Source organism: Pan paniscus, chromosome 23, assembly GCF_029289425.2.
Source record: "Pan paniscus chromosome 23, NHGRI_mPanPan1-v2.0_pri, whole genome shotgun sequence".
NCBI classification, from domain to species: domain Eukaryota; kingdom Metazoa; phylum Chordata; class Mammalia; order Primates; family Hominidae; genus Pan; species Pan paniscus.
This window is the reverse complement of record NC_085927.1, coordinates 40,481,460-40,506,901: the sequence shown is the minus strand read 5'-3', so window position 1 is coordinate 40,506,901 and position 25,442 is coordinate 40,481,460. Positions and strand designations below refer to the sequence as shown.

The 25,442-nt window shown below is 50.6% G+C and overlaps 2 protein-coding genes across 6 annotated transcripts; one reads left to right on the top strand and one right to left on the bottom strand.

Annotated features, from left to right (window-relative positions):
• The first annotated feature begins 261 nt into the window (after positions 1-261).
• LOC100976417 (putative SEC14-like protein 6) lies at positions 262-25,442 on the top strand. 5 transcript variants are annotated; one of them, XM_034948545.3, is made up of 12 exons: positions 262-798; positions 8,530-8,605; positions 13,396-13,439; positions 14,591-14,650; positions 14,734-14,922; positions 15,450-15,545; positions 18,085-18,145; positions 18,264-18,347; positions 21,490-21,596; positions 21,672-21,811; positions 21,903-22,072; positions 22,313-25,442. In XM_034948545.3, the coding sequence occupies exons 1-12, from the start codon at positions 601-603 to the stop codon at positions 22,423-22,425; spliced, it is 1,338 nt and encodes a 445-aa protein (XP_034804436.2). In that variant the 5' UTR covers positions 262-600; the 3' UTR covers positions 22,426-25,442. The 5 variants fall into 5 exon arrangements, 3 of the variants coding, with proteins under 3 accessions (XP_034804436.2, XP_054961522.1, XP_063459467.1); XR_010111816.1 differs by lacking the exons at positions 262-798; positions 21,903-22,072 and adding an exon at positions 5,127-5,262 and having other exon boundaries at positions 22,313-22,425; positions 23,704-25,442; XR_010111815.1 differs by lacking the exons at positions 262-798; positions 21,903-22,072 and adding an exon at positions 5,127-5,262 and having other exon boundaries at positions 22,313-22,425; positions 22,519-25,442.
• Positions 3,319-4,845, bottom strand: LOC100976751 (tyrosine-protein phosphatase non-receptor type substrate 1-like). Its single transcript, XM_034948538.4, has one exon. It carries the CDS (start codon positions 4,843-4,845, stop codon positions 3,334-3,336), a length of 1,512 nt encoding a protein of 503 aa, XP_034804429.1. The 3' UTR covers positions 3,319-3,333.

Sequence of the window (25,442 nt, the reverse complement as noted above, 5' to 3'; positions counted from 1 at the left end):
TTCAGGGCAACCCAGACTACTACAAATAACTACTGTGTTCCAGGCCCCGTGCACACCGCGTGATCTCATGTGTCCTCACCTTGGGCTCTGGTTTTCTGCTTGTCCAGTGGGTGGTGGGGGCAGATGTAGCCAGGAGTCCCTCCTCACCTCTCATCCTGGCTCCCAGGCCAAGTGTGGCCCAGCTCAGGATTGCAAATCCACCTGTTTGGGTCTGGGCCTGGGAAGTTTCATCCTCAACCCTGAAGCCATGTGCCTTAACATCTGGGATGAATCATGGGCAGTTGCTTTGGACATGTCAGGTGGTAGACGAAGCCTGGGATGAGAGTGAAGGCATGATGACAGTGACTTCCGGGTCTCTGTTGGGGGTGAGAGATGGCTTGTCCTGGCTCAAAGAGGCATCCGATGGGACCACAGGAGTAGAGGGTAGGGGACTGAGAGGCAGGGTGAACAGCCGCCTCCATGTGTGTGAAATCAGGTGGTGTCAATTTCAACATGTCATCAACGCTCCGAGGAAACATCGCTGTCCTAATTTTGCAAGTGAGGATGTGAACCCAGGGCAGGCTGAATCCAGGGCCCCATGCCTGAGGCACCTAGTAAGGAATGAGTCCCACCTGTTACCCTGAGGCTCACAGGAAGGAGTGGGATTTCTGGGCGGTGATAAATGTGGGCACGGCTACCAGCTGGCAAAAGGCAGGACACCTGGAGGGAGCCACAGAGTGGAGCCTGGACCCATTCATGGGCAGCATGAGTGGACAAGTGGGTGACCTGAGCCCATCGCAGGAGAAGTCGCTGGCCCAGGTGAGTGAAGGGAGAGACTCCTACACCAGCCGCAGTTTCTCCTTCTGCCACGGGGAGGGGCAGGACTCAAGGTCCCTGAGGTTCTTCTGAACTCTCCAGCTCTGGGTTTCTTCCCAACCCTGAGGGGCTTGGTAGCCAGAGGCTACACCAGCACTAACCAATAGAAATACCATGCCACCACAAACGCAAGCCACATAGGTCATTTGAAATTTTCTTTCTTCCTTTTTTTTTTTTTTTTTTGAGACAGAGTTTCGCTCTTGTTGCCCAGGTTGGAGTACAATGGCACAATCTTGGCTCACTGCAACTTCTGCCTTCTGGGTTCAAGCAATTCTCCTGCCCTAGCCTCCCGAGTAGCTGGGATTACAGGCACCTGCTACCACGCCTGGCTAATTTTTGTATGTTAGTAGAGACGGGGTTTTAACCACATTGGTCAGGCTGGTCTGGAATTCCTGATCTCAGGTGATCCACCCACCTCGGCCTCCCAAAGTGCTGGGATTACAGGCATCAGCCACCATGCACGGCCTTTTTGAAATTTTCTAGTAGCTCCATTAAAGAACTAGAAAGAGGCTGGGCGCCGTGGCTCATGCCTGTAATCCCAGCACTTTGGGAGGCTGAGGTGGGTGGATCATTTGAGGTCAGGAGTTTGAGACCAGCCTGGGCAACAGGGTGAAACCCTGTGGCAGGAGAATCGTTTGAACCCAGGAGGTGGAGGTTGCAGTGGGTCAAGATTCTGCCACTGCACTCCAGCCTGGGAGACAGAGCAAGACTATGTCTCAAAAACAAAACAAAAACAAAAAACAAAACAAAACAAAAAACCTAAAAAGAAACAATTGAAATACATTTTAATGATGTATTAACTTCAATATATAATCTAATCAATATAAAAACGATTGGTCTGGTGCAGTAGCTCAGGCCTATAATCCCCGCACTTTGAGGCGGGAGGATCACTGGAGCCCAGGAGTTCTGGCAACATAGCAAGAACACATCTTTACAAAAAATTAAAAAATTAGCAACATAGGGAGACCCCATCTCTAAAAACAACAACAACAACAACAAATAGCTGGGTGTGGTGGCCCACGCCTGTAGTCCCAGCTACTCGGGAGGCTGAGGTGGGAGGATGGATTGGGCCTAGGAGGTCGAGACTGCGGTGAGCCAACATCGTGCCACTGCACTCCAGCCTGGGCAACAGAGCTAGACCCTGTTTCAAAAAAAAAAAAATGAGTGTTTTGAGGGGATACTGAGTCTTTGGAATCCTGTGTATTTTACATTCACAGCAGACCTCAGTTCAGACTAGCCACATTTTAAGAATTTGTGGCTACCATATTGGACAGGGCTGGTGAAGGCTGCTGGCCTGCTGGGGAGGCTGCATTGGCAGGTCACGTCCTCAGCTATGAGCTGGAGGAGGCAGGAACAGGGTGCATTTTCGTCTCTAGCCTGGGAGGAGTCCCTTGAAGGTCCTTAGGGTCTTTCCTTCGTGGTCGCACACGGCAAGCTTGGGCTCCAGGAAGATTCACACGGTTCCATGAATATGGAGGCAACGATGGGTCCTTGGAGGTCTCGATTCCTGCCATCATAGGGTTTTGCATGGGGTAGGTGGTGTATGCAGGGTGGGAGGTGCCAGGATGGGGTTCGCAGGGCAAAGAGGGGTGGCGACCGGGCGCTGGAGTGGACTTTCTTTCTTTTTCACGTTGTTGTTGTTTTAAGAAAAAAACAAAACAAAACACCACAGATCAAGTTTTCTAACACCTCAGTTTCAAGATTGCACGTTTCACATTTCTCAGTAATTTACAGGCACCCACAGCGAGATGTTGCTTAGTGCTAGCTGGAGGGGCAAGCTCAGGTCTAGAAGGGAGAGATGGGTCCGGGTGGAGCAACACAGTTGGGCCCCAGGGAGTCTTGGAGGGACCTGAGGAAGCGGAGGGTTTTGTCTCCAGTCCTTTGGGAGGGATCCTCTCCTCCTCCAGGACTCATGGCTCTTTAGCCTAGGGATGGGGGAGGCCAGGACTGTTGGCAGCAACCTCACCAGGTCTGGATATGGGTTCCAGAGTTTTTTTCCAGCTTTTCCATGGAAGGGGTAGTTTGATCTAAAGGGGAAATCTTCCCCACTCAAGCCCCAGTTGGGGGGTGGTGGTGGTGGTGGTGGAGGTCAGGGGAGGTGGGATTTTCTCCTCCCCACCCTGGAAGATCAGGCTTCGGAGCATCGGGGAGGCAGTCAAGGGTCTTCAAAACCCACATGGTGATGGACGGAGGCACAAGAGTTCTTGGACCCCAGGCAGTTCTGGCCGCTTCCCAGGTTGGTTCCCTGGCTGGTTTGGCAACGTCAGCCTCCAGGTGTGTGGCAATGTGGGGAGAGGGGGCCGTGGCTGCTGGAGAGCCAAGGAGGGGTGGGGAGAGAAGAGCCACCCTGGCCCCTGGGTCCCAGAGCCTGCATCGCCCCAGCCCTCCGGGAACTGGGCTGGCTGTGCTCATCATGGCGGCTCCCTGTGGGACAAGGAAGAGCATGGAGATTGGTGCTAGAGCAAACCACGGTCCCATTTACTTCCTCAGGACCTGGATGCTGGCATACTCTGAGAAGGACAGCTCGGGCTTGGGAGCCAGCTGCTTGGGGGTCCGGTTGAGGTGGACCATGTCCAGGTCAGCATAGGTGAGGGTGTCCTCCGACGCGGGCTGCAGGCTGGTCTGAATGCTGGCATACTCTGTGTGGTTGTTGGGCTCCGCGGCCTGGGGAGCAGGCTTCTTCCCCTTGGGCAGGTTCAGGTCCGCATATGTGATATCATTTGTGTCCTGGGTTATTTTTCTGGCATTCTTCTCGGGTTCATGCAACCTTGTAGAAGAAGTGGAGCCCTGGGCTTTCTTCTGTCGGATTCGGACGAGGTAGAGAGCCGCCATCAGTAGGGCCACCAGCAAGGTGCACACCACGCCCACCACAATATAGATGTTCTGTTCATTAGGTCCAGTGTTCTCAGCGGCGGTATTTGAGCCCTGCTCCTTTGGGTGGGCTGAGACCTTCAGGTCATGGCTTTTGCTGACCGCTGACTGCCCGTCATGCTCCACCTGGCAGGTGAGCTTCACATCATCCCTGTGGGCAGATACATTCACCAGGAGCCAGCTCATCCAGTTGTAGGTGCCATCCTTGTTCTCTGTAAGAGTTGAGGCCGTTTCTGTCCGGGACACATTGCCGTTCTCCAACCAGGTCAACCGTAGTCTCTGGGGGTAGAATTTCGTCACCTGGCAGGTGATATTCACCTGGTTCTCTGCCCTCCTGGGCTGTTGAGTAACCTCCAAGGTGGGTGGAACTTGGATAGTCTCAGACAAGTTGGCAGTCCCATGAAAAGAGTCCCCCTGCAAGGTGACGTGGGCCACCTCGCAGATGACTTGAGAGTGAATGTCCCCGTGGGTCAGCACCACATTGGCTGTGCTGTGGATGCTGTAGGACACGCTCTCTCCTGCGGGGTCCACGTTGGTCTGGAAGTCTGAGAGCTGATTCCCATTTTTGAACCATTTCAGGCTGATGTCTCTGGGTGAGAAGCCATGAGACTCGCAGGTGAAGCTCACTGTGTGCTCAGGTGTGGCCCTCGCTGCGGGGCCCGATACCACGGGGGCAGAGGGTTTGGCACGCACAGACAGCTCAGTGCCTGCTCCAGACTTCAACTCCACGTCAGGGCTCCCTTTCTGGAACTTCACACAGTAGTAGGTGCCGGCATCTGCTGGGGTGATGTTACTGATGCGGATGGAAAAGTCCATGTTGGTTCTCTTTGTGAGGTCTGAAACAGTTGTCGCCCGGGGGAAGTGGCCTTCTTTTTGATGGTAGATTAATTTCCGGCCTGGTCCAGCTCCTCTGAACCACTGGATGGGCCCCACAGGGTTCAGGGAGGTCACAGTGCACTGCAGAGCGGCCGACTCTCCAGCTGCAACTGATACAGACTTCTCAGGCTGAATCACCTGCAGCTCCTCCTCACCCGCCACTCCTGACCAGGCGCAGGACGCGGGGAGCAGCAGGCAGAGCAGCGGCCCGAGGCGGCCGGGGGCCCGGCCCGCGGGCTCCATGGGCTGCGGCTACACCGCCCGCGAGGGCTGGAAGGCACTAGAAGCGCCGCCGGGGCTGCCCAGAGGCCGGGTCCCCGCTCCACTTTGCGCAGACTTGTTTTTCTGAGGTCAGCGCTGCGAGCTGGCTACATCGTCCTCTTAAGGTGGACTGGGGAAGTTGCGGCCGACCTCCCCTCGCCTCCGGACTCCGGCCGCGCGGCTACTCCCGCTTCCCACTGGCGAGAGGCTGGAGGCGGCGAAGGAGTCGGGGAGTGGAGGCGCGGGGGTGGGGGGGTGTCTGCCTTTTAACCCTCCCCAAGAGGTCGTGCCTCTGAGCCCCAAAGCTGAAGGCCCCTCTTGGGGGTGGGTGCGGGCCGGAGGGGACCGATCCTTTCAGAGCCGGGCCGAGGTGAAGGAAAAGCTGGAGTGGACTTTCTGGTAGGGTCGCGAGACGGATGGGGAGGGTCGCGGTGTGGGCAGGGTGGGGCCCAGGTCCAGGCTGGGGATGGGGTCTGAGCCGGGCGTCCCCGCCCACCGGCCTGCCCTTTCGCGCCCTGCCCTTCGGTGCCAAGAACAGGCACAATTTCTCCTGTGCCTGTTCTTGGTTTTCTTCCTCAAGGTAGTGTGTCTAAAGCTGTGTGTTGGTAACTTGACCCATTTCCTTAGAAAATGGCTGAATGTGTTGCTGATGTATAGCAATACCAGAAAATTTGTTTTTTGTCCATGAGAGTGAACAGGAAATTTATTTATTCATTTATTTGGAGACAGGGTCTCACTCTATCACCTAGGCTGGAGTGTAGTGGTGAGAACATGGCTGACTGCAGCCTCAAACTCCTGGGCTCAAGCAACCCTCCCACCTCAGCCTCCTGAGTAGCTGGGACTACAGGCACGCACACCACACCCAGCTAATTTTTAACTTTTTTTTTCTTTTCTTTTTTGAGATGGAGTCTGGCTCTGTCACCCAGGCTGGAGTGCAGTGGTGTGATCTTGGCTCACTTCAGCCTCTGCCTACCAGGTTCAAGCGACTCTCTGCCTCAGCGTCCTGAGTAGCTGGGATCACAGGCGTGTGCTACCATACCTGGCTAATCTTTGTATTTTTAGTAGAGACGGGGTTTTGCCATGTTGGCCAGACTAGTCTCGAACTCCTGGCCTCAAGTGATCCACCCACCTCGGCTTCCCAAAGTAATGGGATTACAGGCGTGAGCCACTCCTCTCAGCCAGAACAATTTTTATTTCTCTTTGATGAAAAGCAATTAAACACCATTCATACCTTAATAAAGCTGGGAGGGGAGTATGATTAAAATCTAGCTTAAGGATGATTGTGGCCTTTAGAAGTTGTGTTTCTTAGTATCCAAGAAGATGATTATAAAAATAAAAAATAAATAACAAAAATTTTTTAAAAGTTGTGTTTCTTGAATTGTATGAATCTTTTTTAAAGAAAACAAAGCATAAACAAAGCTACGGGAAAAGTCTTACAAGTTGTTCAAGTGTGAATTCGTATCTGATTATATCCCCATAAAGCTGTTAGTTTTAATTAAAAAAAGTTCAAGTAATTGAATTTTTTTTTTTTTTGAGATGTAGTCTCGCCCTGTTGCCCAGGCTGAAGTGCAGTGGTGCAATCTCAGCTCACTGCAGCCTCCGCTCTCTGGGTTCAAGCAATTCTTGTGCCTCAGCCTCCTGAGTAGCTTTGATTACAGGCGCCTACCACCATGCCCAGCTAATTTTTGTATTTTTAGTAGAGATGGGGTTTCACCGTGTTGGCAAGGCTGATCTCGAACTCCTGGCCTCAAGTGATCCGCCCGCCTTGGCCTCCCAAAGTTCTGGGATTACAGGTATGAGCCACTGCACCCAGCCAATTGATCTTTTTTTTTTTTTTTTTTTTTTTTTTTTTTTTTTTTTGAGACAGGGTCTTGATTTATTGCCCAGGCTGGAGTGCAGTGACATGATCTCAGCTCACTGCAATCTGTGCCTCCTGGGCTCAAGCGATTCTCCCACCACAGCCTCCCAAGTAGCTGGGACTACAGGCGTGCACCACCACACCTGGCTAATTATTGTATTTTTTGTGGTAATGAGGTTTCACCTTGATGCTCAGGGTGGTCTCAAACTCCTGAGCTCAAGCAATCCACCTGCCTCGGCTGGCCAAAGTGCTGGGATTACAGGTGTGAGCCACCTCACCTGGCCAAGTAATTGATCTTAATGCCCATGAGTTCAAAATACAATACTCAAAAAAGAAAAAAAGGAACAAAAAGGAGAGGCAGTGTTCTGCATCAGGAAAAGGATATTCTGCTTAGACCTGAGATAACCCTCTTAAAAGACAATTGAAGTCAGAAATTGAAATAAAAAATTGCTCATGTTGGCTAAGAAGGTGCATCACCATTTCCAGCCTCAGTTTCCTCACTTAGCGAATTGGTATAATGGCAGTGTCATGTCAGGATTCATTTAATGCTTAGCCCAAGGCCAAACCCTCTCTCATATTCCTTTAGACAAAGGTTATTAGTCCATTTTTGGTGGGGGGCCAAGGAAAGTCCTTTGAGGATCCATTTGGGGCCCAAGGAGAATAAGACCCAGAGAGAGGGGAGTGACTCAGGCAAGGCCACAGTGGGACCTGCTGACTCTTTGTCCGGTGCTCTTTTCCTTACCATTTTCATCAGTGTTGGAGGCTGGCTTTAGCCTACAGTCAATGATATCCACCCAGGAGTGGCCTCTCAGCTCTCAGACCCTGCAGGGTGGGCCCAGGGCCAGCTGAACTGTCCTAACCAACTCCCAGGCCAGGTCAAGCCACCCCTCACTCGGGTGTGGCTGATGGGTTCCAAACCATGTCTTTACATTGAAGACTTCTAGGTCACAGTCCATCATTTCAACCCTAACCTATCAGGTACACAGCTCAGCCCTGCTTAAGTGTGGGAGGGAACGGTCAAAGACAAAATTAAGACAAATTCAGTTTAAAGATCTCAATTATCTTTATTGCAATTCTAGAATCAGGCAACTGGCTCTGCCACTCACTGGCTGTGTGACACTAGGCAAGTTGCTCAACCTCTCTGAGCCTCAGACTCTGTGCACTTTATACTCCCACCTGACCTGGCCTGAAGGCTTCCTAAGGATGAAGATCAGGGCACTAAAGAGGGCCCCTCCCTGCCCCCACATCCCTGAGTCAGGCTTGTAAACCTTTTCTGTGTTTAATCCACATTTAATTCTCTCTGATGTTTAGTGTAGTAGGTTCTTTTTTTTTTGAGACAAAGTCTCACTCTTGTCCCCCAGGCTGGAGTGCAATGGTGGGATCTCAGCTCACTGCAACCTCCGCCTCCTGGGTTTAAGCGATTCTCCTGCCTCAGCCTCCTGAGTAGCTGGGATTATAGGCACCTGCCACCATGCCCGGCTAATTTTTGTATTTTTAGTACAGACAGGGTTTCACCATGTTGGCCAGGCTGGTCTCAAACTCCGGACCTCAGGTGATCCTCCCGCCTCTGCCTCCCAAAGGGCTGGGATTACAGGCGTGAGCCACCACGCCTGGCCTGTAGTTGGTTCTTTATATCATCCCATTTTCAAGACGGAGGAAACAAACTGTTATGGCTTGACCCAGACCCTGATCCTCCCAGCCCGAGTGGGACCTCTTCACTCAGACATCCCCTTCCTCAAGGACAGTTGAGACCTGCAGGACCGAGGGTGGTTGGCCTCTGACCCAGGTCTCTCCCTGTCTGTCCTCAGTTCCGGGAGAACATCCAAGATGTGCTATCTGCGCTGCCCAATCCTGATGACTACTTCCTCCTGCGCTGGCTCCGAGGTAAGGATAGAGCGTGGGGCTGGGGTAGGGTCAATGGCATGAAAGAGGAGTGTATTTGGTATCTATTGAGTGTATCAAATTACTCCAAAACATAGCCATTTAAAACAACTGCAAACATTTATTATCTCTCGTGATTTCTGTGGCCAGGAATTATGGAAAGGCTTAGTGGGGTGTTTCTGACTCAGGGTCTCTCATGAGGTTGCAGTCAAGATACCCATCAGGGATGCAGTCATCTGAAGGTTTGACTGGGACAGGAGGATCTGCTTCCAAGATGTCAAACATAGCTGGCAAGTCTGTGCTCGCTGTTGGCAGGAGGCTTCAGTTCTTCCTCACAGGGGCTGCTCAAGCATCCTCACAACATGGCAGTTGGCTTCCCGCCATAAGTGATCCCAGTGAGCCCGGAGGAAGTGGTGGTATCTTACAGTGAAGCTTTCTGAGTCACATTCCATCATTTCTTTTTTCTTTTCCTTCTTTTTTTTTTTTTTTTTTTTTTGTTGAGATGGAGTCCCACTCTGTTGCCCAGGCTGGAGTGCAGTGGCGTGATCTCGGCTCACTGCAACCTCTGCCTCTCAGGTTCAAGCAATTCTTGTGCCTCAGCCTCCCGAGTAGTTAGGATTCATGTGCCACCATGCCCAGCTAATTTTTGTATTTTTAGCAGACAGGGTTTCCTCATGTTAGCCAGGCTGGTCTCAAACTCCCGACCTCAGATGATCCACCTGTCTTGGCCTCCCAAAGTGCTGGGATTACAGGCATGAGCCATCTTGCCTGGCCAAATTCCATCATTTCTACAGCAATCTATCAGGTACACAGCTCAGCACTGCTCAGTGTGGGAGGGAACTGTCAAAGACAGAATAATGACACATTTGGTTTAAAGATTTCAATTATCTCTATTGGAATTCTAGAATCAGGCAACATTTCATGTTATGAGATAGAATAAGTGCTCCAATGAGTCAAGCAGAGGAGTTTGGCTTTATAGACAGAAAAGGGGCTGAAGAAAGCAGAAACAGAACAAAAGGCAGATCTATCATTTCAAAGCTACAGTACTTTTCTGGTAAGGCAAGGACAGGGATACAGAACAATAGAAAGATAACTGATTGGTTAACATCAGGTGACTTCAGGTTACTCTTTGCTGTAAGGCTAAAAACAGAGAGAACTTCATTAACTTACCAGCTGAAGATTGTAATTGGCCTGTTAGGGAAATTAGGCTTGCTCGCTCGCTCTCTCTCAAACAAGGTCTCACTCTGAAGCCCAGGCTGACATCAGCTCACCGTAGCCTTGACCTCCTGGGCTCAAGTGATCCTCCCACCTCAGCCTCCCTAGTAGCTGGGACTATAGGAGCTCGGCACCATGCCTGGCTAATTTTTGTGTATATTTTTTGCAGAGACAGGTTTTCGCCATGTTGCTCAGGCTGGTCTAGAACTCCTGGACTCCAGTAATCCACTTCCCTCAGCTTCCCAAAGTGCTGGGATTACAGGCATGAGCCACCGTGCCTGGCTAGGCTATCTCTCTTGATTTCTCAGGTCAGATAACAACTCAGTTTCAGTTTAGCGAGCATGGGTGACTCCATCTTGATTTTTGGTCCTGTCTATTGGGACCTAGTGCTGGAGTTTAGTACAAAGCAATGGCCTCCTATGATTTTTGTTTAGCAGAGCAGGGAGTGAATACTAGGTGAGGATCACTGATGGTCATCTTGGAGGTGGCTAGTACAAGAAGTGGAAATACTTTCATATTTTGAGCACTTATTCTGTACCAGGCACTGGGTACAGCAGTTTTTATGTATTCCTTTTTTTTTTTTTTTTTTTTTTTGAGTCAGAGTCTCACTGTCACCCAGGCTGGAGTGCAGTGGCAGAATCTTGGCTCACTGTAACCTCTGCCTCCTGGGCTCAAGTGATTCTCCTGCCTCAGCCTCCTGAGTAGCTGGGTTTACAGGTGCCCGCCACCACAACTAGCTAATTTTTGTTTTTTAGTAGAGATGGGGTTTCACCATGTTAGCGAGGCTGGTCTCAAACTCCTGACCTCAAGTGATCCACCTGCCTCAGCCTCCCAAAGTGCTGGGATTACAGGTGTGAGCCACCGTGCCCGGCCATTTATCTATTATTTTCTTTCTTCTCTTTCCCTCCTCCTCCTCCTTGTTCAACCCAATTAGGTAGGTATTATTGTTAGCTTTGTTTTTGCATTGGAGGAAGCTGTGGCTTACAAAGGTTAAACCACTTGACCAAGGTCGCTATGCTAGCAGGTGACAAAGTCAGGTCAGTCTGACATTAGAGGCCAATTGCTTAACATCTTCTCATAAAAAGAGTTTGGGGACCAGGTTAGGGAAGAGGTTTGCTCTTGAGATAAATGTCAGAATCCCAGGAATCCGAATGCACAGACAGGATTCTCAGTGGCCCTGAAAATGTGGCTGTAACTCCTACACTTAAGACTCCTTCCCTGGGGGGTTCGTAGGGGGTGGGCGGTAGGGCTGGAGTTGGTTTCAGCTGCAGTAAGAAAACCACTATGAAACCATGTTGATCATCACACCTGCTCCTACTATTGCAGAGTACACAGGAATTCACATCCCTGAATGTTGAGCCCAGAATACTTAATCTGTGATGAATAGCCTTTGTAAAACCTGTGATGGCAACTTGCCTCTGAGCCTGGTGTGTACTTTATGTAACTTACGACAAGGCTGGGCTAGGGGTCTCACACCTGTAATCCCAACACTTTTGGAGGCCGAGGAAGGAGGATTGATTGAGTCCAGGAATTTGAGACCAGCCTGGGCAACATAGGGAGACCTCATCTCTACAAAAAAATTTTAAAACTTAGCCAGACCTGGTGGCACACCTGTGGTTCCAGCCACTCAGGAGGCTGTGGGAGAATCACTTGAGCCCAGGAGTTTGAGAATAGCCTGGACAACATGGCAAAACCCCATCTCTACAAAAAAAACAAAACAAAACAAAAAAAACACAAAAAACTTAGCCAGGCGTGGTGTTGCCTGCCTGTGTTCCCAGCTACTGGGGAGGCTGAGGTGGGAGGATCACTTGAGCCTGGGAAGTTGAGGTTGCAGTAAGCTATGGTTGTGCCACTGCACTCCAGCCTGGGTGACAGAGCAAAACCTTGTCTCAAAAACAAATAAACAAACAAGAGCTATGACATAGTAGCCAACAGGGTTTCCTAGCTCATCTTTGCTCAGTACCATTTCTTCTACCTGGAATGTCCTTTAAACTGCCACCAAATCAAAAAAGAGTCCCTACTGGAGTTCCAAAGACAGGCGTCTAGTCCCCGCTCTGCCTCTTACTAGCAGCATGAGACCTGGGGCCTATGGCCCCCTTCTGTTGGGCCCTCAGTTTCCTCATCTGTTTATAGGGAACAAGACTCTCTCCCCCCAACCGGCAGCTTTCATGGTTGTTATGATGCCCAGATGAAATCAATGTGAGAACTACTCCCCAAGGCCCTGGGGACCAAGTGAAACCACTTGGTTCTCACCAGCCAGAGGCTCTCAGCAGAAGTGCTGCTGCAAAGCCAGTGAGCCAATGGACCAGGCTGACTCCTAGAAAGCTGGGTGACAGCCCAGCTAAGGCTGGGCTCAGGGCAGAGGACTGCATTGACAGCCTGCTGGGGCCGCTAGGACCTCACTCCCATTTGTTTATAACATCCACTGGGTGTTTTTCTGATTATAAAATCAGAGCCCACTTATCATGGAAAATCTGGAAGGTATAGAAAAAGAAAAACACAATGATATTTCTATAAATCACCCGTAATCTCACCATGGCCATTAGGCAAACTTATATATAATTTTTCTTTTCTTTTTTTTTTTTCTTTTTATAGAGACAGTCTCACTATGTTGCCTAGGCTGGTCTCGAACCCCTAGGCTCAAGCAATGTCACTGCAACCTCCACCTCCTGGGTTCAAGTGATTCTCCTGCCTCAGCCTCCCAAGTAGCTGGGATTACAGGTGCCCACCACCATGCCCAGCTAATTTTTGTACTTTTAGTACAGACGAGATTTCACCATGTTGTCCAGGCTGGTCTCGAACTCCTGACCTCAGGTGATCTGCCCACCTTGGCCTCCAAAAATGCTGGGATTATAGGCATGAGCCATAGTTCCCGGATGAGTTTGGTGATTTTTTTAAAGAGTATTAAGGGGGCTGGGCACAGTGGCTCACACCTTTAATCCCAGCATTCTGGGGGGTGAGGCGGGCGGATCATTTGAGGTAAGGAGTTTGAGACCAGCCTGACCAACATGGTGAAACCCCATCTCTACTAAAATACAAAAATTAGCCAGGCGTGGTCGTGGGTGCCTGTAATCTCAGCTACTCAGGAGACTGAGGCAGGAGAATCACTTGAACCCGGGAGGCAGAGGTTGCAGTGAGCCAAGATCGTGCCACTGCACTCCAGCCTGGGTGACAGAGGGAGACTCCTTCTCAAAAAAAAAAATTTTTTTTTAAGTAAAAATTAAAGAGTATTAAGGGCTCCTGAGGCCAAAATGTTTGTGATCTGCTGATTTAAACAATTCTCAGCCTTATGATTCTGACAGATTCTGAGGGTCTGCTGTCTCAATGACTTTTCTGGAACAACAGGAAAAGGGCCCCAAGGCCCACCAAGGGGCATGCCCAGGGAATCAAGGAGCCTGTGTCCAGTGTTCCTGGGTCTCCGGATATCTCAGGCATTGTGGCTCCCCGGGTCAAGAACAAGGCCCTCTGGGTAACAGGAGACAAAGCTGGCCTGGAGGGTGGGGCAGGGCCGTTCTCTCTCCAGATGCCTGGAGTGAGCCTCTAGAATTCCACAACCATAACCCTGTCTCTTGTTGCAGCTCGGAGCTTTGACCTGCAGAAATCAGAGGACATGCTGAGGAAGGTGAGGTTGACACCTCCCCATGCCTAGCCTGGTCCTGTTTCCTATCCCAAGTCTGAGGCACAAATTTATTCATTCATTCATCCATCCATTCATTCATTCATGGAACACCCATTCATTGAGACTGGAAGGTAAACCTGGCCTGGTGCTAGGCGCTGGGGAGACTGCAGTGATGGGAAGAGAGAAAAAGAAACCAGAGGAACAAAGAAGACAATTCCTGAGAATGGAAAGTACAACGAAGACAGCAAAACAGGGAAGGAGGGAAGAGAGGTCAGGGACATTTCAGCAGGGACATGAATACCCAAAAGGAAGCAAGCATGTGAAGATCAGGGTGAAGAGCACAGCTCATGCAAAGGCCCTGAGGTGGGAATGAGCTGGTGTATTCTTTTTTTTTTTTTTTTTTTTTTTTTTTTGAGACAGTCTTGCTCTGTCACCCAGGCTGGAGTATAATGACGTGATCTCAGCTCACTGCAACCTCCGCCTCCCAGGTTTAATCAATTCTCCTGCCTCAGCCTCCCAAGTAGCTGGGATTACAGGCATGCACTACCACATCCGGCTAATTTTTGTATTTTTAGTAGAGACAGGGTTTCACCATGTTGGCCAGGCTGGTCTTGAACTCCTGACCTCGGGTGATCCACCCACCTTGGCCTCCCAAAATGCTGGGATTACAGGCGTGAGACATTGTGCCCGGCCTGAGCTGGTATATTCTAGGAGCACACGGAGATTGTGTTGGAGAGAGAAGGGGAAGTGATGAGGTTGCAGGGTGGCCCCAACACATCAGCCAGGCTCTGCAGGCCTTGTAGGGGGTATAGGTTTTTGCTTAAGGGCAACTGGAAGTCAGGAAGTAGAGTCTGACTCCCAGGGCAGCCATGCGGGAGGGGGCATGGGAAACATCTGGAAGGATGCAGGGGGAGACAGCTGCAGAGTGCAGGCCTCCCCTGTCCCTTTCTAGGTCTCTCCTGGCCTCTCAGATGCATGTCCCCTTCCATCCCCATCCTGTTTCCATCCCCCAGTTCTATGTCAGTGGAGCCTGGGGATGCTCTGGCAGGCCCTTAGTGGTTGCAGGCAGAGGGACCTGGCCTGGTGTCCCCAGGTATCCACAGAGGTCTTTGGGACAGGCAGAATCTTCACCACCTCCTGCCATGTCTCTGCAGCATATGGAGTTCCGGAAGCAACAAGACCTGGCCAACATCCTTGCCTGGCAGCCCCCAGAGGTGAGCATCTCTCAAACCCATACCCTGATCCCTGGGCCCTCGGCCCTCGGCACTGAGCCCCCGTCTCCTGTGTATGCATCCAGGTGGTCAGGCTGTACAACGCTAACGGCATATGCGGCCACGACGGTGAGGGCAGCCCTGTCTGGTACCACATCGTGGGAAGCCTGGACCTCAAAGGCCTCTTGCTCTCGGCCTCCAAACAGGAGTTGCTCAGGGACAGCTTCCGGAGCTGCGAGCTGCTCCTGCGGGAGTGTGAGCTGCAGAGTCAGAAGGTGTGTGGGTGCCACCCTGGGCAGCTGCAGCCGGACACAGCACCCTCACCCCCTGAGCCTCACACCCAGAATCTGCCTTCCTGGGCTCCTGGGCTCCTCGGCTCCTCCTGGTACTGTGGAGTGAATGCAGGTTCAGAGAGGCCAAGGACCCACCCAAGGCCACACAGTATGTGGCTGAACTGGGAATCATTTCTCCCCCAATTGGCCCCAAAGCCCACTCAATCCACTGGGCCACACTGCCCTCTGCAGCCTCATTGGATGAGAGGGACAGGGATTTCAGCCCCACTGGACCGAAGAGGGAACTGCAACACAGCGATTTGCCCTCCCATGGACGGACACAAAGAGGTCGGTCCTTGGGTCACTCCGGTCCTGGCATCCTGTGGGATGGCCCCTTCCCTCCCCCCATCTCCGTGCCATGCAGAGCTGAGACAAGCCAGGCCAGTGCCCTGGGCTTAGGCCCAGCCCCATCTTGGATGGGTGGGGGCAGTGACCCTCACAGGGTCTCACCCCCTGTCATTCCCTTGCAGCTGGGGAAGAAGGTGGAGAAAATCATAGCTATTTTTGATCTCGAAGGGCTGGGCCTGAGGGATCTGTGGAAGCCAGGAATAGAGCTTCTCCAGGAGGTGAGGTGACTCCGCCAGGGGCATGGGTGGGTGGTCAAATGCCTGGGTCTTTACCCTCCACTTGCTGGTGTGGGGCAGGGGCGGGAATCCTCTCTCCTCACTGCCAGGTGAGTACCCGCCCACAGGTACTGCCCACAAGAGCTGCACAGGCCGTGTTTGCAGCTCTTACTTTTTTTTTGAAATGGAGTTTCGCTCTTGTTGCCCAGACTAGAGTGCAATGGCGCGATCTCGGCTCACTACAACCTTCACCTCCCGGGTTCAAGCAATTCTTCTGCCTCAGCCTCCCGAGTAGCTGCGATTGCAGACATGCGCCACCATGCCTGGCTAATTTTGTATTTTTAGTAGAGATGGGGTTTCTCCATGTTGATCAGGCTGGTCTCGAACTCCCAACCTCAGGTGATCCGCCCGCCTTGGCCTCCCAAAGTGCTGGGATTACAGGCATGAGCCACTGTGCCTGGCCCGTTTTTTTTTCTTTTCTTTTTTTTTTGAGACAGAGTCTTGCTCTGTCACCCAGGTTGGAGTCAAGTGGCATGATCTCGGCTCACTGCAAACTCCACCTGCCAGGTTCAAGCAACTCTCCTGCCTCAGCCTTCGAAGTAGCTGGGACTAAGGCACCTGCCACCACGCCCGGCTAATTTTTGTATTTTTAGTAGAGAGGGGGTTTCACCATGTTGGCCAGGTTGGTCCTGAACTCCTGACCTCAGGTGATCTGCCCGCCTTACCCTCCCAAAGTGCTGGGATTATAGGTGTGAACCGCCGCACCTGGCCTACAGTTCCTTACTTTTGTTGGCAGGGATATTTTCATACCCACAGCTTCTCGGGGCTGTGCTAAGTTGGGCGTGGCACCCCCATGTCACCATCTCATGTTCAGCAGGTCACAACAGGGCCCGATTCCCTGACCTGCCAATGTCCCTGTGGATGTCCCTGTCCTCATATTCTGGCTCTGCTCACTCTCATCCCACCCCTGATCTCTGCCCTCACCCCCAATACCTGCCTACCCTTCTGCTTCCAGCCCCTGACCTTCCTTTTTGCCATTTCCTCTGGGAAGGGCTGAGAGTAGGTCATCTGGGAGTGCTGCAGTAGGAGGGCAGCTGTGGGGAGGCCTGGGCCGCAGGGCAGCCAGCCTACGTGTTCCTTTCTTTCTGTTTCACCCAGGACAGCAAAGAACTTAAACATAAAAAATGTTATTGGCCACCAGGCACAGTGGCTTATATCTGTAAAGCCAACATTTCGGGAGGCTGAGGCAGGAGGATCGCTTGAGCCCGGGAATTTAAGACCAGCCTGGTCTTGAACATAGCAAGACCCTATCTCTACAAAATAAGAGTATTCGCTGGGCGTAGTGGTGTGTGGGGGTGGTCTCAGCTACTTGGGAGGCTGAGGTGGGATGATCATTTGAGCCCAGAAACTTGAGGTTGCAGTGAGTTGAGATCGCACCACTGCACTCCAGCCTGGGATGTAAATTATATCTCAGTTTTTTTGTTTTGTTTTGTTTTTTGAGACGGAGTCTCACTCTGTTGCCCAGGCTAGAGTGCAGTGGCTCACTGCAGCCTCCGCCTAACAGGTTCAAGTGATGCTCCTGCCTCAGCCTCCCAAGTAGCTGGGATTACAGGTGCCCGCCACCACGCCCAACTAATTTTTGTATTTTTAGTAGGGAGGGGGTTTCACCATGTTGCCCCGCCTGGTCTCGAACTCCTGACCTCATGATCCTCCCACTTTGGCCTCCCAAAGTGCTTTGGGATTACAGGCGTGAGCCACCACGCCCGGACAATATCTCAGTTTTTTTAAAAAAAAACCATTCCCTATTTGCAGTGTCTCTTATAAACAAATGTAATGGGGCCTATTGGGACTCATTTGTAGGAATCAAATATCCTTTCATACAGTGTAGACTTATTCTTGGCAAGAATGTTTTACTGTCTAACCAAGAATTTTAATTGGTTTATCTTATTTGAAATTTTAAAAGTGAGTAAATAAAAATAAAAAGCCATTCCTTGCAACTATGTATATTATGCTAAAAGTAAGTCTCTCTCATTCCTGAAGCTGAACTATTGTCTGACTCACGTGGGAGGGAACCTTCCACAGTCGTGAATGGGATTTTTCTTGCCTGTCATGAATAGAGTTATCCCCCCACTCATCTGTCAAGAATCGGCACTAGGCCAGGTGCGGTGGCTCACACCTGTAATCCCAGCACCTTGGGAGGCTGAGGTGGGAGGATCGCTTGAGCCCAGGAGTTCAAGACCAGCCTGGGCAATATAGCAAGACCCCATCTCTAGAAAATAAAATAAGAAATAATAATAAAAAGAATCTGCACTAGCTGCTTCAAGGAAGGTCTATGACTAGGATCCAACAAACCAGAAGTGGCAGCTTCTCTGTGTCTGGGCGGGTTCTTGGTGTCTGGGCATCGGGAGCCGTCTGCATCAAAGCCTTGGATGGTTGGCATTCGAGGCCAAGGCTGTGCCCTTGGGTCCTGGAGGGTGGGGCGAGAGGGGATGCAAGGGGACAGTGTTCAGACGCCCATCACTTCTGCCACTTGGTTCCGCAGTTTTTGTCAGCACTTGAGGCAAATTACCCTGAGATCTTGAAGAGTTTAATTGTTGTGAGAGGTGAGTAAAGCAGCCCAGGATATGCATGAGTTAGGGGGACAGGGGATGTGCGGTGACCGGGTGGGCACCTGAGACCCCAGCCAGCCGCCTGAGGGAGCAGTTCTGTGCCTGGTTTCAGCCCCCAAGCTATTCGCCGTAGCCTTCAACCTGGTCAAGTCTTACATGAGTGAAGAGACACGCAGGAAGGTGGTGATTCTCGGAGGTGAGTGAGCCGTCTGCGGCCTCTTTTCCAGCCCGGATCCTGAGCTGAGGGTGGTCCTTCTCACAGATCTGATGGTTCCTGCATCCGAAGGTGTAGGGCACCCAACTGGTGTTGAGGGCCCACTGCCTGGTGGGCTGCCAGGTGGGCTGCTGTGCCTGCCCCCCAGAGGGAAGAGGGGCCAGGAAGGGTCTCAGAGATTCCTGGAGGTAGCATGGGTAGAGATCCCGATTTGAGGTTAGGAGAGCTGGATTTGAGAGTTGGCCTTGCCAGTTATTAGCTGCAAGCGGAGTGAGTCACTCACCTGCTCTGTCTTGGTCTTGGTTTCCTCATCTGTTTAATGGGGGGAATTAGATCCGGGTCTTTGGCGGCACACAGTGGCTCATGCCTGTAATCCCAGCACTTTGGGAGGCCGAGACAGGAAGATTACTTGAGCTCAGGAGTTGGAGACTAGCTTGGGAAACATAATGAGACCCTGTCTCTACAATAAATAAATAAATTAGCCAGTCATGGTGGTGCACACCTATAGTCCCAGCTACTCTGGAAGCTGATGTGGGAGGATTACTGGAGTCCAGGAGGTTGAGGCAACAGTGAGCTGAGAGCACGCCACTGAACTCCAGCTTGAGTGACAGAGTGAGACCCTATCTCAAAAAAAAAAAAAAAAAGAGGCCGAGTGCGGTGGTTCACGCCTGTAATCCCAGCACTTTGGGAGGCCGAGGTGGGTGGATCACGAGGTCTGGAGTTCAAGACCAGCCTGGACAATATGGTGAAACCCCGTCTCTACTAAAAATAAAAAAAATTAGCCGGGCGTGGTGGCAGGAGCCTGTAATCCCAGCTACTCGGGAGGCTGAGGCAGGGAACTGCTTGAACCCGGGAAGCGGAGGTTGCAGTGAGCTGAGATCGCACCAGTGCACTCCAGCCTGGGTGACAGAGCTAGACTTTGTCTCAAAAAAAAAAAAAAAAGGAAATCTAGGTTTTCCAAATTATATAAGTAATACAGTTTAGAAATTTGTAAATTACAGAAATGTATAAGGAAGGGGGGAATATCCTGTCACCCAGCGAACTACAATTAACACTATCTTTTTCAGAGAAATATATTTTCCAAAAAAAAAAATGGGTTCATACCATACATATACCCTTTTGTAACTACTTATCATATGATAATAATTTTCCCATTTTAGTAAAGTCCTAAATTCAGGTTGTTTGTATTATTTTTATTATTAGGAACAAATGAGTAGTGACAATCCTTATAGATAACCTTTGTACACATCCACAATTTTTTCCATAGGATAAAATCCTAGAAATGGGAGATTTTTATCCCCCAGAGGAAAATGCACGTTAGGACTTTTTTTTTTTTTTTTTGAGACAAGGTCTCACTCTGCCACCCAGGCTGGAGTACAGTGGCATGATCTTGGCTCACTGCAGCCTCGACCTCCAGGGCTCAAGCAATCCTCCCACTTCAGCCTCCCAAGTAGCTGTGACTACAGGCATGACCACACCTGGCTACATGTTAGGACTTTTGATAACTTTTTCAGTGTAGCGCTCACACAGATTGCAGAGTTTAACTCCACCAACTGTGTGTGAATGTGCCCATTTTCCCACACTCTTGCCAAGGTTGGACATCAATAATTTAAAATATTCCTGCCTTTTTTATAATGGAAAATGATGTTTATTATTATTTTACATTGGGTTATCTGGTTCTTTTATTACTCGTGAGGTTGGACATTTTCTTTATAATTGACTATTTTAATTTGTTGTTTATTGCCTTCTTGTGTCTCATGACCATTTTCTAGGAAAGTATTTTTTATGCCATTAATTTATAAATACTCTTTGCATATTAAACACCTTGTCCTTTCCTGCTATGGAGGCTGACAACATGGGAGGATCACGTAAGTCCATATATATAGATATGTGTGTGTATATATATGTATATATTTGAGATATATACTTATATATATGAAATATATATATTTATTTCAGAGATAAGGTCTCTCTGTGTTGCCCAGGCTGGAGCGCAGTGGCATGATCATAGCTCACTCCAGCCTCAACCTCCTGGGCTCTAGCGATCCTCCTGCCTCAGCCTCCTGAGTAGCTGGCACTATAGATGCACACTACCACACGTGGCACATTTATTGTTATTTTTTGTAGAGTCATGTCTTTACTGTGTTACCCAGACTAGTCTCAAACTCTTAGCCTCAAGCAGTCCTCCTGCCTGGGCCTCCTGAAGTGCTGGAATTACAGGCGTGAGCCACCATGTCTGGCCCTTTCCTGTCATATTTGTGGCATTTTGGCCAGTTCATAGTTTGCCTATTATCTAATTTTTGACTTAGTGTTATTTATTTATTTATGAGATGGGGTTTCACTCTGTTGCCCAGGCTGGAGTACAGTGGTGTGATCTCGGCTCACTGCAACCTCTGCCTCCCGGGCTCAAGCAGTTCTCCCTTCTCAGCCTTCCAAGTAGCTGGGACCACAGGAGTGCACCACCAGGCCCAGCCTAGTGTTATGTTTTTATGCCAAATTGGGGGGCTTTTCCTTTGATTTTTCCACCGCTTTCATGCTTATACAGTCCTTCTCTCTCCGAGGGTACTGGGTGTCCACCTCTGCTTTCGTCTACTTTGTTCCTGCAATGCCCGTGTCCCTTTGTGGAACATCCTTGGCCATCTCAGAGCAGCTTGTGGGGAACTGACCCGAGCTTGGCCCTGCAATTCTGAGGGTGCTGGAGCCCTGGGAGCTGAGGGCAGTATCTGACCAGAAGGCTGAGTTCAGTCTCTAAGGGAAAGCGAAGACCAGGTCATAGCCTGCCTGACCTCAACCCCAGGCTCCAGGAGTTGCTGGTCTGAGTTCCTATGAACGTGGCCAATGGGCCAATATCTGGACAGATGTGGGGGCAGGGCCTGCAGGGGCAGTAAGAGAGGGGCAGGCCTGGGACAGGACCTAGTCAACACAGCACATGCTGAGCCCCAGGACAAGACCTAGGGCCACTCGGCTTCCCTCTTCTGGGACAGGACTGCTCTAGGCAATGGAGTGGCAAAAGTGTGCCAGGGAGGGAGAGCAGCTGGCCAAAGGACAGATCTGGGCTCAGCCCCCTCTGCCCTCTGTTGAGTCTCCTGAGTCCCCTTGGAGTCCCTCTCTTGCTCCCATGCAGAAAACTGGAAGCAGGAGCTGACAAAATTCATCAGCCCCGACCAGCTGCCTGTGGAGTTTGGGGGGACCATGACTGACCCCGATGGCAACGCCAAGTGCCTGACCAAGGTACAGGGTGCCCAGAGGATGGGGAAGGAGGGGAGAAGCTGTGACCTAGTGCCCACACACCCCCTTCACCCACAGATCAACTACGGGGGTGAGGTGCCCAAGAGCTACTACCTGTGCGAGCAGGTGAGGCTACAGTATGAGCACACGAAGTCCGTGGGCCGCGGCTCCTCCCTGCAGGTGGAGAACGAGATCCTGTTCCCGGGCTGTGTGCTCAGGTAGGGATGGCAGCCACTCTACACATGGGCACATCTGGGAGGGGCCTGGAGCCCAGGCAGGGGGTCGCCAATGGGGCTCTATCCACTGCAGGTGGCAGTTTGCTTCAGATGGTGGGGACATCGGCTTTGGGGTTTTCCTGAAGACCAAGATGGGGGAGCGGCAGAGTGCTAGGGAGATGACAGAGGTGCTGCCCAGCCAGCGCTACAATGCCCACATGGTACCTGAGGATGGGATTCTCACCTGCCTCCGGGCCGGCAGCTGTAAGAGTTGGCAGGGTTGGCTCCACCTGGAGCTGGGGGCTAGGGGGAGGGTGCTACAATGTGCATCCATGTCCTACCAGGTGAGGGCCCTTGGTTCTGGTGGGCACAGTGTGAGGCTGGCTCTGGGCTCTCAATTGTGGCAATGGCTCCCTGGTCTGGGTACCCACGCAGAGATTTACCACCATGGAAGTCAGAGTCCCAGGTGGGGCATCTTGTCTGAATGTCTGTCCCTCACTGCAGATGTCCTGAGGTTTGACAACACCTACAGCCTGGTTCATTCTAAACGCATCAGCTACACCGTGGAGGTACTGCTCCCAGACCAAACCTTCATGGAGAAGATGGAGAAATTCTAGGTGAACCTCATGGTCCCCACACCCTCCTCTTTGATCTCTGAATCCACAATGAGTTCACAGCCTTCCCTGACCAGACCCTGTTCAACCTCTCAGGAACAGGGATTCTACAACAGCAGGTCACAGCCTATGCATCACAGCTGGCCCACTCCTCAGGAACGGCTGGGACAGTGTCCTAGTGGTGGCCCGATGGTCACAGCAAAGCAACACAGACACTCCATCCCCACTATGACCTGCTGTGACCTCAAGCTCAGCAAAAACCCCAGGCTTTTTTCTATCAACCAATACCAAGAAATAAGTTACTCTTCTAAAATATAGTATTAGGCCAGGCATGGTGGCTCATACCTGTAATCCCAGCACTTTGGGAAGCCAAGGCGGGCAGATCATTTGAGGTCAGGAGTTCGAGACCAGCCTGGCCAACATGGTGAAACCCTCATCTCAACTAAAAATACAAAAATTAGCCAGGTGTGATGGTGCCTGCTTGTAATTCCAGCTACTTGGGAGGCTGAGGCAGCAGAGTTGCCTGAACTTGGTAGGCAGAGGTTGCAATGAGCCGAAATCATGCCACTGCACTCCAGTCTGGGTGACAGAGTGAGACTCTGTCTCAAAAAAATAAAATAAAATAGTATTAATAGGAAATTTGAAATACAGTATAGCTGACAGATCAGGAAATAATTACCATTGAAAAGATAGTTTATTACTCACAGTTCCCAAGAGGAGGGGCCACTGTGCCATAGGGGGAAGAGGAGGGGTCCCCAGGGAGGCATCAGGGCCGAACATGACGCACATGAGACAGAAAAACTCTGGACAAAGCAACTTTACTTTTTTGATGGTTTCTGCAGGAAGGAACTGGTGAGGCAGGGTAAGCAGGCTTGAGATTTGCTAGTTTGAATAATTTCAGCACGCTCCATGGAATAGGGGCTGTCACTAGCTGTCTGGTATCTTGCCCTGGGGTGATTACAGCAGGTGGATAGTGGCCTGGAGTGTGAGAATCTGATAAAGGAGGTAGTTGGAATATGGTTTATATCAGTTGGTTTGCATTCGAAAAGTGCGTTTGTGGGCAAGTTGCTGTATCTCTAGGAGAGGCAGGCCCTCCAGGATTAGCAAAACCTCAGATGTTAAAGCATGCAGAAAATAAAAGACATGGGTCAAATAGTTCCCTAACAAGCAGTTGTGCAATGCTGCTCTGAATGGAAATCCAACCTCACAGTTTCCCATCTAGAAAGAATTTTAAACTCTCTATTCTGTCTTCCACATACACGTTCCCTCCCACTGTTACAGCATCTGAGAATCTGCTTGAGCTCTGGATCTTCATCCAATCTCCTGATTAAGATTTCAAACTGGCCAGGTGCAGTGGCTCACACCTGTAATCCCAGCACTTTGGGAGGCTGAGGCGTGTGGATTGCTCGAGGCCAGGAGTTTGAGACCAGCCTGGACAACATGGCGAAACCCCGTCTCTACGAAACATACACAAATTAGCTGGGTGTGGTGGCAGCGAGTGCCTGCAGTCCCAGCTACTTGGGAGGCTGAGGTGGGAGGATCTCTGGAACCCAGGAGGTGGAGGCTGCAATGAGTTGAGATTGCACCACTGCACTCCAGCCTGGGAAACAGAGCAAGACCCTGTCTTAAAAAAAAAAAATTCAGACTGAGCCTCACAGTAGGACACTAGGTCGGTGTCAGCCCACAGTCCTACTAGAATGCTGTCCTGCGATCAGGCCTCTTTGGGTCTGGCTATGCTGTCAGCTGAGATTCTGCCCAGGATCCTGTCACTCACATGTTGTCCCAGCTTGTTCTCAATGTGGCAGCCCCAATTGACAGCCAAAGTTCTTCCCTAATTGCCTACTTTACAGGAATCCTGTCCAAAAATGGAAACAGGGGCATTCAGCAGCCCTTGCTCTCCCTCAGCCCCTCCCCTGACAGCCACTGATCTGTTCTTCATCCCTACACTTTTGATTTTTTCCAGACTGTCATATAAATGGAATCGTGCAATATTTAGCCTTTTGATTCTGGCTTTCTTTAGTCAGCATAATGCCTCTGAGATTCATCCACTTTGTTGCATGTGTTAATATTTAGTTGCTTTTCGTTGCTGAGTAATATACCACTGTATGGATGGACCACGCTGTGTTTATCCCTTCCCCTGTTAAAGGCTGGTTAAGTCGCTTCCAGTTTGGGGGCGATTATGAATAAAGCTGTTGTAAGCATTCATGTACAGGTTTTTTGTGATCCTAAATTTCCACTTCTCTAGGGTATCAATACCCAGGAGGAGAATTCCTGCTGGGACTTATGGGAAGGGTACATTTAATGTCATGGGAAACGGACAACGTGTTTGCACAGAAGTTGCACCATTTTCCCAAAAGCAGCATGTAAGCATCCCGGTTGCTTCCCATCCTTGCCTGGTGCTGTTAGTTATTCTGATATTAACTATTCGAATAGGCCTGTGGTTAATGTGGTTTTTATTTATTTATTTATTTATTTATTTAATTTTTTGGAGATGGAGTTTCACTCTTGTTGCCCAGGCTAGAGTGCAATGGCATGATCTTGGCTCACTGTAACTTCCACCTCCCGGGTTCAAACAATTCTCCTGCCTCAGCCTCCCAAGTAGCTGGGATTACAGGTGCATACCACCACACCAGCTAATTTTTGTATTTTTAATAGAGACAGGGTTTCACCATGTTGGCCAGGCTGAGCTTGAACTCCTGACCTCAGGGGATCCACCCACCTCAGCCTCCCAAAGTGCTGGGATTACAGGCATGAGCCACCATGCCCGGCCAATGTGGTTTTAATTTACATTGCTTCAATGACTAGTAGTGCTGAGCATCTTTTCATGAACATGAAAAAGGCATGGTCGGCTGGGCATAGTGGCTCACACCTGTAATTCCAGCTCTCTGGGAGGCCGAGGTGGGAGGATCACTTGAGCCCAGGAGTTCTCTGTCTCTGTAAAAAGAAAGAAAAAGGAAAGGAAAGGGGAAGGGGAAGAAGGGGAGAAAGGAAGAAGGAAGGAAAGGAAAGAAGGAAGGAAG

What these genes read in the sequence shown, in the direction of transcription:
- LOC100976417 (XM_034948545.3), top strand. Translation starts at nt 601, where the DNA reads ATGAGTCCCACCTGTTACCCTGAGGCTCACAGGAAGGAGTGGGATTTC. An exon ending in CAGAGGACATGCTGAGGAAG is followed by an intron (nt 13,440 to 14,590) that starts GTGAGGTTGACA and finishes ATGTCTCTGCAG; the next exon opens with CATATGGAGTTCCGGAAGCA. An exon ending in GTGAGCTGCAGAGTCAGAAG is followed by an intron (nt 14,923 to 15,449) that starts GTGTGTGGGTGC and finishes ATTCCCTTGCAG; the next exon opens with CTGGGGAAGAAGGTGGAGAA.
- LOC100976751 (XM_034948538.4), bottom strand. Translation starts at nt 4,845, where the DNA reads ATGGAGCCCGCGGGCCGGGCCCCCGGCCGCCTCGGGCCGCTGCTCTGC.